We start from the raw sequence: 17,625 nt of genomic DNA on the forward strand, positions 1-17,625 counted from the left end.
ACATGACATACTGAGAACCCCAAACAACATCATCAGTGCTGGAGACCTCCAGCTGAGATTTCAACAGTCCCACTACCAAAGCTGTGTACCACACGAGAGCACCTTCCCACACCTTAAGGAAGGATTAGGGGTCAGTTATTTGCACGCTGTCATCACCACATAGCAAAGAGTTTTAAATGTGGCAAATAAATGTGTTCATTGGTCATGCAACATTTCTTCATTTTTTTTTTACTGCCAGATAAATGTTCTTCTGACTGTAGTTCTGCACAGTGCAAGGATGACATCCAGTGGTAAGCGAGATTCATCTCAGGGGCTGGATGCCACTGAGAAAATTCCGGAAGATATCTTCAAAAGTATACCAGCCTATGGTGGCTGCTTAATGGAGAAGGCAAATGTGTGAGGCTCAGTTAGGTGCCTGCAGTCTCACAGCCACCAAGGAGCCCTTGCCAGGAGCAGTTGCAGAGCTGCTCAGATTGTCATTATATAAGACATCTTCAGATTTCTGTGATAAGTGGAACGATCGAATCCAATGCCAGTGCTTTTTGACCTGCCAAAACACCTCTTACAGCAAGATCTGCCAGTAAGAAGAGTATGATTGTGAATGAAACATTTCAGAAACTGAAAAAAAAACTTCTGTATCTCACTGAACATGAATGTGTGCTGATGTGCAAATCATTGGAAAGGATTTTCGGAAATGGGAAGAGCAGATGAAAATTATCAAACTCATCCCTCCACCTAAAAGTGCTGCTCAACATAAAGCTTGTGCTCCTGCATTCACAGCACTGGGTAAGCCCTACCTGCGTGGTTCTTGGAGGGCTGACATGGCTTTTAACAAAACTAATTAAATGGTAATAAGAACATGAAGAGAATCTTCTTCTAATGCATCTAATCAACCAAAATAACTAGACAGGAGCGTCAGTCGCTAATAGGATAAACTCAATAGTCCTTACAGCAATGCCAAGTTCAAACATCTTCCACTGCAGTGCTTTTATTTTTTACTTTTTAATGTACTCCAGCAAAGAAATATAAAGCAGTAATACAATTTTCTAGGGAAGAGTTGTATCTAATTTATGAAATGGTTTCTGTACCGATGATACAAAGGCAGCATATGAGCAGAATATAACTGTTTTTGTACACCACACAATGGCCCCAACACCAACAGCTGTCATGCTTCAGAAATCACCTTTCTAGCAGCTAAGTACACTAAATGGCCCCAGGGAGTAAGGAATTAGGTGGATTGGTCCCATAATACCACCTTATTTTAACAAAATGTCAGGACAAATGACTACATATGTTCCCCAGAGGAGTAATCAGACTTCATAATTGATAGGTCAATAGCAAAATCTAACTTGTTTATTTTCTATCCAATTTATTAAATAAAACTGCAATCATTAACTAATGTAAGGCAAAAAACAATTATTGCCATTGTTAGAACAGGTATACGTAGCTCACTGAAAAATCCTTTTGTTGATTATCAAAATGAGGGTTTTTTTAATTTCTTTTCCTCCGTTCTTTTCTCCTATCTGCCAGCCTTTGCCACCGCACCACCTGTCACATTGCTTCCACCTGGGAGGGCAGAGGGCCCAACTACAGCTTCCATTCCAGCTGCTGACAGAGACAGCTTCTCTTGATTAAACCATGAGGGATATTTGTTCACGTGGACAGCCACCGCCATTCACTTAAAGGCCTCAAGCTTCACCTCTATTAGAAATACTTTGGTATTTCTCAGAACGATCCACCGGCAACACAAATCCTGCACATAAATCATGTCTCACTCATCATCTCATAGCACAGTATGCACAGCATTACAATTTTGTGCATCCTTCTATACTAAGTAACCAGCTGGGGAAAAAAATGAAATAACGGTTTGGTTTTAGCAAACACATTTGAATGCACATCTTGCTTTTCACTTTCAAAGCAGGTGAGGGAATATCACACATCCATTGGGCATGCCCGGATTCACCCACTCTGTTTGCAAACAGCCTGGGAATGTATTTGTTGTGTATTTACTCACAATATATGTTGGTAGGACAAACAGCAACGCAAAGTGTTTTCTAGCTCCTGTTAGATTTGTTTTTAAGCAATTGGCCCTGGAGCTATGGGACTCTTTGTAGGATATCTAAATGCATTTACTGCAGTTGTTTTTAAAATAGAACTGGTTTTATATCAAATTCTATGTTTGTTTCAACAAAAATGATGAAAACTGGAAGAAAAAAAAAATCCAAAAATGAAAAATGAGTTGGAGTGAGGATTTTAGGTTTGACAGAAAGAAGCAGTGGGATGTTCTGAATTGGGTAGTGGTAAATGCATCCCAGTAAAGCTTTCAAAGCATGTCAAGGAGAGCTTTTACAGCCATCGCTGTACCTGGTCATGCAAAGACTCTATAAAGCTAAGGCTTCATAGAATCATCATAGAACAGCCTGGGTTGAAAAGGACCACAATGCTCATCCAGTTCCAACCCCCTGCTGTGTGCAGGTCACCAACCAGCAGCCCGGGCTGCCCAGAGCCACATCCAGCCTGGCCTTGAATGCCTGCAGGGATGGGGCATCCACAGCCTCCTTAGGCAACCTGTTCCAGGCTTGGACTTGATTTTATCACATGCTGAAAGCCTAAGCCTTATTCAGCCAAAACCAATCAAATGTTTGCTAAATTTGAAGTGTGTGGAAGTGCCACTGAATTCAGAGGGGCTGAACTTTGAGTTAAGGGCAATAACAGATGAATGTGGAACTGATTCACCGGTGTAAATGGCATCTTGGCAGATCCTTCACTACTTCTGGAAGGAACAGCAGGACCTCCACCCAGCAGCACCTTCCCAGCCCTGTTTTCTGTTATTCCATGCATTCCTGTAACGCTTTCAACTGAGCACTCGCTCAGAGAAATCTGGATAATAGCTATTGCCATACAGGATCTACATAATTTGGGTTCTGCTACTTTAAAAACCATCAGGAGTGAAAACAATCAGCAGATCTGTTCCTAGGCTAGTGCCGAGATTAACAATAGTGGTAGGCAAACAAGAAAGTGAACAAACAGACCTTTTTTAATTTCAAGCTCCGTTTGATTCATAGGAAAAAAACCCACCACCACAAAAAAAAGCAGCCTAAATAACTTCAATTCTTTGTCAAAGAACCCTTCTTTAGAGTAACTTGGCTCTATAAAATGGCTTCTGGAAGTAAAGGTACTTAGCTTTTCTGTGACATTTTTCATTCATAGGTCTCAAAGGCCTTTATGAACCAAGTCATTATTATTATTCCCCTAGTCTTCTATATGAGAAAATGCTGATCTTCAGCTTCTGGATAAACCACAAACTGTACATTCCTGACAGTTCCTAGGACTCCCTGCAAAATCAGGGATTTCCTATCAAATTCCAAAAAGCAGCAAAAAAAGCAGAGCATGGACACATACTTCATTTCCCTGAGAACCACTCTTACCATGGTAAGAAACTGTTCTCTTTTCTTATTATTTCAGCATTAACATTCATCTTCCCAGCCCAGCTAGACAGTTCTCACTTGCATGAAGCTCTCATGATTGCTCTGCTTAAAAGGACATTTGTTCCTTTATGCATTTGGCTAAACCCTAAATGTTGCTATTTTCAAAGAGAATTAGGTTTTTTTCCATTTTTAGGGGAAGGAAGTGATGTGTAGGAAGGCACGGGAACTGCAGCAAAGGCACTTAAGTGCATAAAGTGGGTTGGCAAGTGGGTAGAGCACATGGCACGCTCTCAGGATGATTTCCCCCAGATTTGAAGACAAAGAAATCGGCTTTATAGAGGTCAATGCTCATCTGTTGTTTTAAGAAAGCTGGCAGTCCTTGATTCCCAGTTCACTTCTGTTTATTTATTTCTACTCCACAAGATGCTTGAGGTGGAAAGCAACAAATAGAAACATTATTTTTAACAATATTAAGAAAGAAAATACAAAGAGCAACATCTAGGAACTTCAGCCTGAAATAGCTTCCAGATTTTATCTATCTGGACTCTCAGCATCAATGTAAAAATGCAAGAGAGTTCGGACTGGATGGCTTTCAACTCCGTACTCCTAATTTACAGAGGCAGGTCTACTTCACATGACATCAAGAAACTATACTGATCTCCTCCAAGGAAAGCTCTAGCTGGGCCTGGAAAAAAAAAGGAAGCTGCCAACAAGCATCCAGACTCTGCTGATGCTGTGCTGAAAGTCTCCTCATCCTGCTCTTTGGGAGTCCTTGTACAGAACTGCTCCCAGTAAGCTCCAAGCTTGTATCACAGAGAAACGCAGCCGGGCACGGGATAAAAGGCACCAAGGAGACACAACAGAAACAACGCACTGAGTGAAAAATCCTAGCTCTTGGAATTACTCTGCAAATAGCAACTAGAACGGATACTGGGCTGACAAAGCTGTGCACATTGCTCACCAGTGCTGTTAGCTGATCCCAAAGTCTATTAGATAATGCTATCAGTAATCCCTCAGTTGTCTGACTAGAAGGTGCCTCCATCTCGCACACAAACCCAGCATCCATAAGGGCTCCACGTGCTGCCAGCAGCCCAACAGACAGTGCTTCTAACTGACAGCACTGCTGAGAGCGGTGGCTCAGGTGGCCCCATCCTATGCCAAAGTGCTCCCGGGGAGCGTCCTGTAGGCGGGCCACGGTGCCAGGCTGCTATGAGTGAGTGGTCGCAGCCTGGCCCTGCTGAGGAGGCCGGGGCTGGCGCTGAGCCCTCGCCTACCCATGCCCATCCGCATGGAGATGGATCTGCTTTGCAGGGGCAGAGGTGCTCCGGGGAAGCTGGCACAGAAAGCATTCCGCTGGGTACCTCTCTGGCACTCGCACTGCGCTGGCAGCTGCGGCAGGGATCAGCAGCTTCCTAGCATGCGTCTTTGTGCCATGCTCTGTGGCACTGGTAAGAAGCAGGGGCTGCAGGCTCGAGGAACCAAGCTCTCCCTTGTGTTTTCCCTGTGGCCTGCATGCTTCCTGGCACGCTGGCTGTGCAGTTCTGCTCCTCTGCATGTCAGCCATTTAAATCATGCCAGCTCCCTGCAATGACATGCCTTCCCCCAGAGAACACAATTCACCCGTAACCAGTAACAGCTTCCTTGCCTTCTCAGCAAGAATAGCCATAGTTTCTCTATTTGAATAATTTAGTGTACCAGCTGCCCCAGGCAAAACTGCAGGCAAGCCAAGCAAGTTCTTCAGATTTGTTAGTGACTGTACCAACAAAATTCAAATTGCCTCGGAAGCTGAGCACCCAGGAGCTCCTGGATTGTATTCCTTTAAAGCACACAGATGCTGAATCGTGAAGATTTTCTTTAATAGCCTAAGACTGACATAAAATGCTAATGAGATAATGTGAAAAAAAAAATGGGCCAAATAGTTTAGAAGTTGAAAAGCAACAGCCACATGACTTAATTCATTTTGGTAAATCTCACCTTTAAGCAAGTTATTTGAACAAACTTCTAAGACATCAGAACACTAGATGAATAACCAACCTACACAGCCTTGCACTTCCATGCTTATTCTTTACTGTGTATTTCCAGAGGGCAGAAGCAGGAGGCTCCTTCCAAGTCCTGGTCCCTCATGCAGGACCCTGAGGCTTGGTCCCAAGCACTGCTCTGCACTAAAAGCAGAGCCATGGTGCTCTGTTCTCTTGCACAGATAAGACTGAAGCTTCAGTTCTTCAAATCCTGCTCTTGGTGGCATAATTTCTTAAACTCTACTAAGCTGCTCCAATTCCAAAGTGAAAAAAAGTAGACTGCAAATGTAGTCATTTTAAATTAAAGCTCTGATCTGATCACAAGAGAAGCTGGGGTCTAAGAGTCTGAACTGAAGCCATTCAAAATTAATGGGAAAACTGGCACTAAAGGTGAATGGTTATGGAAGAATACTTTCCTTCAGTAAGGGCCAAGGTCTCATTATTAACTTTAAAAATGTTTCCTTAACTTCTCACGCTTAATTACAGATGTCTTGTGTACACACTCAGTACATTGCCTTGGATTAGAATAAAAAAAAATAAAATAAGGAATGACTTACAAACAGCAAAATTACAGATAACTGATAATATCACTAGCAGTTCCAGACCTGAAATGATTGTTTTTCCACAAAGATAGGAACACCTCGTTAGGCATTGATTTTAAGCAAGTCCTGCCTCACCTCTGTTTCAGCCCCAGAAAGTTCTGTGAAGAATCTGAACATCCCTGGCAGGGCTTAACTGGAAAATTCAGTCTACACTGGCTGGCTTGGAAAGGTTTCCTTCTGGGGACTTCTCTTGAGGAAAGTAATGCTACATCTGCAAACAGATACCACTAGAGCACAGCACCACAGCACGTCACAACTTCCCCAGTACCATTTCAGAACAGGCCTGTGTATGCTCTGGAATGGGAGAAGGAAGAAGCATCTCTGTCCACTGCACCTATTCAACATACATACTCATATCAGCAAAAGTATCACTTTCCTAAATTACTGAATGTATTGAAGAATGTAAGAAATTTATAGAATTAAGAACCTTAAAAAATAAAATTTAAGAGACAGATAATCATCAGACTTCATACCAAAAATAATTAAAACAACTACTAAACAGTATGAGGGTACAAGAGGAGATTTGAGCTCAGCTTACTGTGGTTGCCATTTTGGTGACTGCAGCTGCTGTCACTACTTCACTTCAATAATCAACACTACCTTTCTTTGGAAAAAAAACATCCGCTCTCCCCGTGCAATCTGAAATCACACCACTTCCAAGGTCTTTCTTTGGAAATGCTTTGAAAATGCTTTAGAACAAGTCTGACATGTTTTTAAGCAGAAATGACTGTTTCAGTTTGCTGCAAATGTCATTAACACCTGTATGGCACTGACATCATGCTTTCAAAATAAAGATAGGTCATCTTACTTTTAATTTCACACATGCACATAAGTGGTAAACATTCAGAGCATTCCTGTTAATGATGCCATCTGGTGCCTCCCATAATTGTGTAATATTCAGCCTTCCAAACAAGATGTAATGGCAGCAACGCACAAAACCGACTGACATTTACAGTAAGGAAATTTATTATCAGCCATCAGTTCAGAATGACTGTGTTTGCATGACTACTGGTGCTATAAAATCATCACCTTCATCGAGCAAGTGGAGGTACAATAAATAATGGATTTTAATCCATGCACATACTACAAAAGCATTAAAAATTCATTACTCGGGCACAATAGCATCTTAAGCAACAGTTATGTCTTTAAAAATTAATAATACTTTACTGGTTAAATGAAAACTGCATGCCAAGCCTTTGTTTATAATACCAATGTGTTCATATACAAATTGTAACACGTAGGAATGCTTCTGTTTTTGATACATCAGTCTTTATATTTAAAAAGCAGGGAATTCTCTTGCCCATTCTGCTTCATGCTTTCTTTTGTTACAATCATCCTCCACTATCTTAATAGAGGCTTACGATCAGAAAACAAAACAGAAAACGGAACACCAAAAACCTTCCAGTTTTAGCTACTTTTCAAATATTCCATTGCCTCACTTCAATCCAATAGAATAAACTGAGCCAGAATGAAACCTCCTATTACTACAGATTTTCAACAGAAGTTTCAACACAAGTCAGAATGCACTCTGGGGCAGAGCAGACAGGTCTGAAGTGAAATAGCACCAATGGCTTTTCTTAGTTACTCTTAGTAATTCAACTTTTATGACTGAATAACTTTGGAGAGAAGGCACGTACAGAAGTTCTACTTCTATGGTAGAAGGAAGCACCAAGCAATATTCCCCTCTGTCATTTCCTGGACAACTGCCTGGCCATCCTGGCAATGCTCAACTCCTGAACAAGTGTAAAGTAGACTAGTTCAGCCAGCTTGAGACTGAGTTTAGCATCTCACTCTGGGTTCTCGCCCATGCCTCCTTTGCTCACTTGTCCCAATTCAGACATTTCCTTTAATGCACCTATAGCATGACTTCAAAAGTACAAAATTACTTGAGACAGGTTTTGTGTTGTTTTTTTTTCTTTTTTCTTTTTTTTTTTAAATACAACGTTGCATGGACTTACAATAAACTTTAATTGTTCAGCCTTCTTTCTATGAGCTATAGCAGAAAAAAAAAGTTTTGAACCACACAGTGTAACCTGACATGTTGAATATGACCACGACACAAACATATATGTAATAACTCCAACAGCATGAATAATAATGAAAGGGCAGAAACAATAATTTGACAGATGTGTGACATTTTTGTTCTTCGTTGTGGATCAGTTATTCTTGTTAATTATATCCCTTTTATTGATAATTACATGAAGCAGATGGATAACAGAATGCTCCCAGATGGTGAGAAAGCAAACAAGTTTACAAATTGTTTATTTATGAAGATATCATTAAAAATTATTTCATTATCTACAGTTTTCTACTCCACCAATAATTATAGGCACCTTAAAGGCCAGCAGCACTTCATACAATATTTAGCATTCTATTTAGTATTAGTCGTAACCAACTGTTTTCTAACATAACACGACTGAAGCGACTGACAGATGTGCAAAACACAATAATAATCTAATCTGTTTTAACACTGTGGGAATTAAGATTTTGAATCTTTGGATCTTCTGCCAGTTGGCTTTTCAATACTGTTTACTGACTCAGAATACAAAAATCAGAGATTTCCTTTTGATTTTGAACAGCTGTAGAAAGTGTTTGATCTAATGAGCAGACAGGAGTTTTTTTGTGTCTGTGTCACGGAACGCTGTAGCATGGCAGATGTGCGGCCTGATGCAATTTTGAGCTAATATGTTGGGCCTCTGATATGCCTGCTGCAAAAGAGCAGGCTGAGCAGGCATCCCAAAAGCTGGGTGCTTCAGGACTAAACGCAAATAAGGCCATGAGCATCAGTGCCGTTCCAGAAGGCTGCAGTGGGAGACTGGGGAGTTTAAGGCTGCTCCCTTTGTGCCTTCTTGATAAATCCTCACTGATTTATCCCAGTCTCCTCAGGAAAGGGATGAGAGTTTTGTAGAAACAAAGAAAATCAGCGGTGAAATATCTTTTCCATCTCAAGGAGAGGGGTAAAAACATACTCTGTCATTATTGACTGTGACAGGAAGGTTACTATGGTCATCAGAATTCGCAGCCCTTTGGGAAATGGATGGCCTGTGCTTGGAAGGGACAGGTCTTCTGAAGCACAAGATGAAGCAGCACAGAGTTGTGGGTTAAGAGCAACCTTGGGGTTGCCTTAAAACCAAGGCAAAACTTTAATAACAAGGCCAGGCAACAGAGAGGAAGAACAGGTAGAGTGCCAAAACTCTATTTCTTTGCAGTCACAGCCATCTTAACCAGAGATCAGAAGCCTGGCTAAAACTAAAAACAACACTGAAAGAAGAGAAATAGGATAAGAACAAGGAGAGACAAGGGTGGTTGCATAACTCAGTTAAATAGTTGCTTGCTTTATGGTAAGTTATGTTTCTCTATGATGCATTTCTGCCTTAAAAGTGAGTATCTTAACCTTATGCTGAGCTCTCCCAGAGAGACCCCAGAAAGAAGAACTCATGCTGTCTTATGCACCATGAAACTCAGTTCACAGAACCATGGAATCAGAATCCTTAGAGTTGGAAGGGACCTTTACAGGCCATCTAGTCCAACTCCCCTACCATAAACAGGGACATGGAGAGCTAAATCAGGTTGTCTAGGGACTGATCCAACCTCGCCTTGAAAGCATCCAGGGATGGGGCATCAACCACATCTCTAGGCAATTTGTTCCAGTGCCTCACCATCCTCACTGCAAAAGACTTCTTCCTTATACCCAACTTAAATCTCCCCTCTTTGAGCATGAAGCCATTTTCCCTTTGTATGGGAACTGCTGAGCCACGGCCTGAACCTCTGATTGAGCACCTGAGGTGAGCCATGGGTCAGCCAGAGGAGCACAGCTGAAGGCAATTCACCCGTGCTGCCGGAAGGGCTGGAGCCTGGCTGCACCCCTCCTAGACCTATTGAAGAGCTGGCTGCCAGTGGGGAAGGAGCTCTGCTGGAGATTGGCTCTGCTGGTGTTTTGTGGGTGAGCCTAGGATAGGGGTAAGCCTTCTATTTATTCTCCTTTGTTATCGTAGTCTACTTTGCCTAACTCTCTTGTTTGTTTGTTTGTTTGGTTTTGTTTTTTTTTTTGTTTTTTTTTTTGTGATTATAACAGCCTAATATTCTTTGATTATGCACCCTTGTTCTGTCACCACAGATCCTGCTAAAGAGGATCACCTTCTTTCTTATACCTCTCTTTAGATACTGAAAGGTCACTTTGGAGCCTTCCCTTCTCCAGCTGCACAGTCCAGCTCTCAGCCTGTCCTCACAGGGAGGTGTTCCATCCCTGGGCTCATTTTTGAGGCCCTCCTCTGCACACTCTCCGACAGCTCCATGTCTCCTGTACTGAGCACTCCATGTCTGGTCGCAGTGCTCCAGGTGAGGTCTCACAGCACAGAGCAGAGGCGCAGATCCCCTCCCTCACCCTGCTGGCCACACTGCTTTGGATGTGGATGTGGATGTGGCTGGCTCTCTGGGCTGGGATGCAGAGGGCACAGTGCTGGCTCATGTCCAGCTGCCATCCACCAGTACCAGTCTTTTTCAGCAGGGCTATACTCAACCCTTTCATCCCCCAGCTTGTATTGGTAAAAGCAGGAGGAGTGAGCAGGCCAGGAATTCATGCAGAGTGGCACATGGGTTTTTCCTCTTTTTTCTTTTTCCAGACACTTTATTAGATTAGAGAGTTTTGACAGAGGGCTGAGAAGAACAAGTTACCACAGACAAACAAACAATTTCTGCTGCTCATCTGTCTACAACAACTAATCCAGACCTGCAGGAAAGCCACCTCTCATCTGCACAGCCAAGATCCACCTGGACTGCTAACAAGTGGGAATAAGCTGAGGGCAAAGCTTTCCTGATTTAGATCACTGCTTCAGCTTCTGGCTTTGCAGGAAGGAAACAGAAGAGAGTCATTCTGGGTCCCGTTTATCTGTACTGGGTCACTATTTACAAATGAATCTCTTCATGCTCACAAGCAGGCTGCAAAGTACTAAAGAGGGATGCAAATTGATTGAGCCCCCAGGCTCCCACTGTGCACTCTCTCTCTGATACTAAGCCACTAATGGCCTATAGAGATAACGTATGCACAAATCAAGAACTGTGCTCAGACACTGAATGGCTGAGCTGCTGAGCCCCAAGCTGTTACTGGTGAAAAATAAATTTTGCAGCAAGAAAAGGAGACAACTCAAAAAAAAAAAAAAAAAAAAAAAAAAAAAGGCTGGGACAAGAGGAAGGCAAAAAGCTGCTAGAGCAGTGGATGAGCAGCAGATGTTGATGGCTAGATATCAAGGGGCATCTTGAGGGTATCAAAGCAAGAATTTCATTACAATCATCTCCATCATAAGAGAGAGATACTCAAGCAATTACTTAAGGAGGGCAATCAAATGAAAATTATCTATTTCCAAACTTGAGATACATTACAATAAAAAGATTGTAAATGCATGTGAAAAAACTGCCACCACTGCAGAGCTACTTAAAATGAGAATTACAATAATAACCAATCTTCCTGCTTTCAGAAACAAAGCAGGGATGGGCTAAGGTTAGAAAGAAATGCTTTGGATTTTTATATACAAGAAAGAAAAGCCCTCTCTGTTAAAATAAGCTTGGTGAGCCAGAAGAGACACGGTAGAGAAAGGAGTAGTTGTCTCAAATACTTGGAATCCCTGTTTGCCCAAAAGTTTTAAGACCTTGCAAGATCTAGCCTCTATCTACACAACAGCTTGGGAAATAGCATGTTTAAAACCACCCCAACAAAGATGTAATGGACATTTTCTCCTTACTGCTGTTCAGGTGCCTGCCTCAGACAGCTTCCCACACTACTTCCTATTCCAGCTTATTCTTCTCCCTTTTGCCTTTCCCTCTCTTCTCCACACTTAAATTCCAAAATTCTTTTCCATTTTTCCTCTTACCTCACTTTCTAGCCTGCTAGCATCTCTACCCATGACCAAAATCCATCTGTTTTTCGAGGTGACAATTCTCAACCTTTCTATTTGGCAGAATTATCATATTTGACTCCTTGGTAGGATATTGGGGTCTTTGAAAAAGGGATTGGGCCTTTCTGTTTACAGAGTGCCTGAGCAGGCCTTTTGATTGCCGCGGTAATGCACAGGTATGATAACTCTGGGCCTACTGAAAGTTGATTACACTTACTTTATAAAAATACACCTCATTTTATTTGCAGCTCAGCTGCAGCATTTTGTAGGAAAGAGCAAGACTATTGATTTGCATCAATCATCCTTTCTGCAACTTGAAAGAGTGGGCAAATGCCTTATGCCTGGCTACGTGCCAGAGCTTACGAAACATCCGAGATCTGAAAGTAGCAACAGCTTCTTACTTTTACTAGCATATGCAGTCCCTTGTGGTAGCTTACCTCTTAAACTAAAAAGCTTTTCCAACTATGCTGGCCAAAGGTCATTTCATTCACTCAGCAGAAGAGTCAGTTCATCTTTGTATGGTTTCAAATTCTTGGTATTTCAGAAAACTATAGGCAGCAGTATAGGACTAGCTTTATCCTCAAGTTACTGCCTAGGGATCAAGCCCAGATGTCAGTTTTGACAGAACACAGTCTGTCAAAAATACATAATTAATGCTGGTGCATATGCAGAGATACTTACAGAGTGACTACCTATTTTTTTTTTTTTTTTCAAATCAGCAAAACTTTGCTAGTGAAAATGTGTGTATTTTATTCAGTAGAAACTCAAACTCTGGAGATTTAAAACAATTATCTCACTACTTGCAACTCTTAAGAAATCTGTAGAAAGAACTCAGGAATAGAGCAGACACCAGATGAGCAAATCTCTCAAAAATTGGAGGTCTGTGATCTAACTCGAACAAAAACACTACAGTGAGCTCTTCTACTGAGCTGGTAACAATGTATTTTAAAAATAAAATAGGAATTAGCTTAAAGAAAAGCCTTAGAGAGCTTATTCTGTAAAGAAGAGGTATGTAGGGATGTATATACTGAGAGAGAGACATCACCAAAGCCAAAGTCACTTCAGTGGCCTCAGCCATGTTCAGGATTTTGCTTTGCCAATTGCTGCCAAGTGTAGAGTTTTGGAAGTAAAAAATTGACTAACTGTGAAAAGGACATCACTAAAAACATCATATGGAAACCTATCTCAGCCGTCTGGAAGTAATGAGACACACATAAAACTCTCTAATGACATTTCTTCCATAAATTACAGCTATCAACCAAGAGTATCTATCACTAATTGGGTTTTTTTTCTAGTATTTCAGCTTCACTTCTTAGTTTTATAAGGAACGTATTCACATCACATTTTAGTGATGAGATAGTATAAGTTGTTTAACAAACCAAATAGTAAGACACCAGCAAGTTACAACTTCATGAGTGTTATATAATAAATTCCTGTGTTAAGCGTGGGTATCTGTTTGATACTGCTTGGTAGTGAAAACAATGTGGGTTCTTTTATTGTTAAATTATTCCTAGTATTTTTACTTACTTTTGAAGGTATCTTATGCACTGGAGAAACCTGACGTCAGGACTGAGAACAAAAAATGCACTGATCTAAGTAATTTCTACAGAAAACATCAGAATCGTAAAATTGTATTTTTTCACTTGAAGAGCATAACACACACGCTTAACTCATAACATTTAAAATGTTTTGTGAGTTTGAAAGTACCATTATGGAAAAAAATATCGTTAAAACATAAGCGTATATTAGTAGGTAAAATTACAGCTTAGTGATTGACGTTTGTAATATGTTTTAAATTCAAGCTTAGAAAAAACAGTGGTTGTATAGAAGAAAAGCTGGGATCGTAAGGGTATGGACACCATGTTCGATGTAATTAAGAAGCAACCTATCAACACTAAGTTGGTAATGCCATCCCATCTGCCAAACCCTGCATTAGCTGGCAGTCTGCCCCTCTGGCAGCCTGCTGCTGCTTCTGTTACCCACCTGATCCTTGGAGACCTGCTCTGATGGAGCGTTTATGCCAAGCTCTTCCAGAGGATAGACAATCTGTCGTCTTGGTCGCACGGGAACCATGTAATGAAGGGCAGATGTCAGGGAATGGGCAAAGGGATTCTGAAACTGAAAGACAGTGATCTATATTTCAGCAGAGAGAATGTCAGAACAGCACATCACAGATGTCTGTTGTGTGCCTTTGCAAATACAGAATTCTTAGCTCTGTTGGCTAAATCTGAGAGAAAAATCAGTAAATAAACAAACATACTCAGAGCAGAGGAATGAATTGCAGATAATTCCTGACACTAATGAAGATAATTATGAGTGTAATTACATTACTATCTCTGTGGGAATGACAGATAAACAAGTGGTTTGGTTTATAGGATTTTTCAGCACAAGTATTTTCCCCGGGAGGATATTTTTCTCCATAGTGATCATGAATCAGCTTGATTTGACCTCATTAAGCTATGTTATCTGCTTACTGCTAACCTTTGCTTGTTTGGCAGAGAATGGTTATGAATTTATGTAAAAATACTATACCAACTAAAATGTCAATTTAATCCAAGTGATAAATGTTAATAAACTGGCATAAACTTGAAGTGAATGAAAACCTGACTGTTAATAAGACCAGCATGGACCATAAGAAGTAGCTTTATTCCATTTATTACAGCATGACTGGCTCCATCATAACTTATGACATGAAAAGGAAAAAAAATACAGGAGAATTACAGGAAATACAGAATGAGCATTAATGCAAACTAAATTACATTGAAGTACCATTCCATCCAGAAATATTGAAAAGAAAAGGAGCGTTACACCATGGAGAACTGAGTAAAATATCGCTTTTACCCATTTATTATAAAGCAACAATGAGCTAAAGTGACTTAGAGATACTTTAATCTAGATGTAGACCAAATTGGAATTATTAGTAAGGTTTAAGTTCTCTTCCATCCATTGCCATTAAACTGCATTTTTCTAAGTACCTCTGAAGAACCTGAGAACCTAATGCTACACGAGGACATTAGTTTCTCAAGAGAACACTTGATAAAACTCCACAAAATGCACACTGGAGAAGCAGGAAAATACACCCTTCTGAAAATGGACCTGCTCAATCTGTCAAAATTCCTATGTTAAAAAGGGTGGCAATTTCAAAAACACATAAGTCACCATCTAGAAGATAGGAGCTTAATCTAGCTAGCCATGCAGACACCTCCCTAGAGCTGAAGAGGTGAGCATCTCCAGAGGGCAATTCTTCCTGTCCTAAGACTGGTAGTTATGATTGACGAACTGCCCTCTGGATGCACTGTGTTTTCTCCATTAACTCTGGCAGGAGCTTAGTGACCAGGTCAGATACTAGCTGTATATGGCTATGGATATTTTTTAAATCATCTTTTCTTTTGCTTCTACAACTTACGTTATTGGAAATGAATTTTCTCACACAGCATTAGGTGTTTATGGTTTTAAGGTGGCCCTTGCAGAAGTACAAGTTAAATTTTCACTATGAGATGCCTAGATCCCCCTGGTAAAAACCAGTCTGAAGTACCTTAATCATTTCTAAAGTGTTCTTGCAAACCAACTGGATGTGTTTTTAATATGCTCATGTTGTACTGTGCTCAGTGAAAGCATTCTTTTCTTTTCCTTGCCCTCCTCTTCATTCTGAATCTAAACAAAAATGGCCTACTTCTCAAAATTTATTATGCAGCTGAGCAGCTGTATGTGAGACAGCACAACTTGATTAGGTTCTGGTAATAAACTATGACAAGAAATACAGGTTGTTAAAAAAAAAAGTTGTTATATGTGCATTATTCCTTCTCATTTTATACATGCTTGATAACTGATTTGAATTGAAAGCAATTAAAGTAAACCATGATGTTGGTCTCCTCAGATGATGAGTTATGACAGTTCTTTGGTTTTTTTCAACAGTGCATCCAACACAGGGGCCAGAAATGAAGTCACACAAACTACAACTTTCAACTCAGACACAGGGTCCTACTTAGGCAGGATTGGGCATACTGAATGCTTGCTACCCCTTCCTGGAACAGATCTATTGGGAAAAGTTGCTTATCAGTACTACAGCACATTTATAGAGGGGCTGACAACACACGAGGCAACAGCAACATGAGAATGTATGTGGGTGAGAAGTATATATACTTCACCTAGAAACAAACGAGGAGGTACCAAATACATTATTCCTCTACTGTGCTGCTCCCAGGGCAACATACTAATGTGTGTAACTTAAGATATCTAACTATATTTAGAGAACAGATGCCCTAAAGATCTTCTAAATTCAACCAAAAAACAGGCACTTGTAAAGAGTGATTCAGCTCAGAAGAAGCCACCCCCTAAGAAGAGCTTTTCTCTCTTCACAGTCTAGGCAAAGAAAGGGCCAAAGCCAAGGCCGCTTCAAACTTAGGCTCCTCCAAATGCTTCCAAATGCTCAAGATATTGAGTAAGTTTTGACTTGTATGCACTGCTGACAGCACTATGGACTAAACCTTCTAAGTGACAGCTGTATCTATGAAGGCAGATTACATGATGCGAGAAAAAAAAGCACAATTTGCTTCAGGTTACCAAGAAAATTCCTGTTTTTCATCAGTCATAGAAGCAAAAAGAATCAAATGAGCAAACGTGATAATATTCAATACATAAAATAGAAATAACTTCATTCTTACCTTGCCTTCTGCATACTGTGGATAAACAGGGTAGAAAAGAGAAGATTTGTGGGCCAAGCGAAGAATTTCCTTTAGAAAGTGTTTGGTATAGTGACGAAATATTGGATTTAAGACAAAGTGGTAAAGCTCTCCATGTTCCTCTTGCTGGTAGTCATTAAAACGAATAAAATCTTCAATGTTGTAATGTGTTTGAATATACACAGTGTCCTGGAAAACAAGAATCTGGAAATGAGCAGTGATTAAAAATCTGTATCTATGACATTTTAGCAAGTGCCAATGAGGTAATTTTATATCAATTTCAGAATTAAGTAAGAACACTGAAATGAAGTTCCATTGAGGATTACACAACTAAAGCAGACTGACTGAACACATTTTTTCTCGAAAATCTTTTCATTGTATCAAAATCCATTCTTCTGTATGCCAACTTTTATTTACATGGAATGCATATATGATTCCTTCACAGCAATGTCTGATACAGATTAATGGGCATTCATGAACAAAGAAAGAAAGAGAACATCTCTGTTTTGCTGACTTAAGACAGAAGTCTAGGCTGTGTCCTCACAAAACTTAAACCAAAAAAGGAAAACTTTAGAAAAGAACTGTGCAATAAATGCCTTCCAAGAAATTTTCCACATTGAAGTGAGAAGTTGAGAATTTTGTACACTTATACACTCAAGAAATTGCAGCATCCTTTTAACTCAAGGCCCTTAGTATAAGTGTTACTTTTGTAAATAGAAGCAACAACTCCTTAGTTTAAGAACTAAGCACTACAGCTGCTGAAAGATCTTAAATCTGTCTTTTCATCAGCAGAAGGCCATAACACGAAGAATTAAAGAGCACTACTTTCCAAGAACAATGTGAAACTTTTTCTTTCTTTGGTACTCCATTAGAGCATGTTTTTTGTTTGTACGTTTTGAAGTTAAGTTCAATTTATAATCACTCAGAAGCTACTGGTGGGGAAAAAGGTTAAGAAAGTAAATCTACAAGGAAAGCTGCTACTTTTCACAGTAGGCTTAGCAAAA

The 17,625-nt window shown here is 40.4% G+C and overlaps 1 protein-coding gene across 1 annotated transcript in view; it reads right to left on the reverse strand.

Moving 5' to 3' along the window:
- The window catches only part of CFAP61 (cilia and flagella associated protein 61), a gene marked incomplete at its 3' end in the record, with an annotated part of 90,990 nt that overhangs the window by 39,607 nt on the left and 33,758 nt on the right, over positions 1–17,625 (reverse strand). The window contains 2 exon segments of the mRNA XM_079532773.1: positions 13,923–14,057; positions 16,604–16,810. Coding sequence (XP_079388899.1) covers positions 13,923–14,057; positions 16,604–16,810 — 342 coding nt within the window.

The sequence above is a fragment of the Tetrao urogallus genome, assembly GCF_951394365.1.
Source record: "Tetrao urogallus genome assembly, chromosome: 2".
Classification (NCBI taxonomy): domain Eukaryota; kingdom Metazoa; phylum Chordata; class Aves; order Galliformes; family Phasianidae; genus Tetrao; species Tetrao urogallus.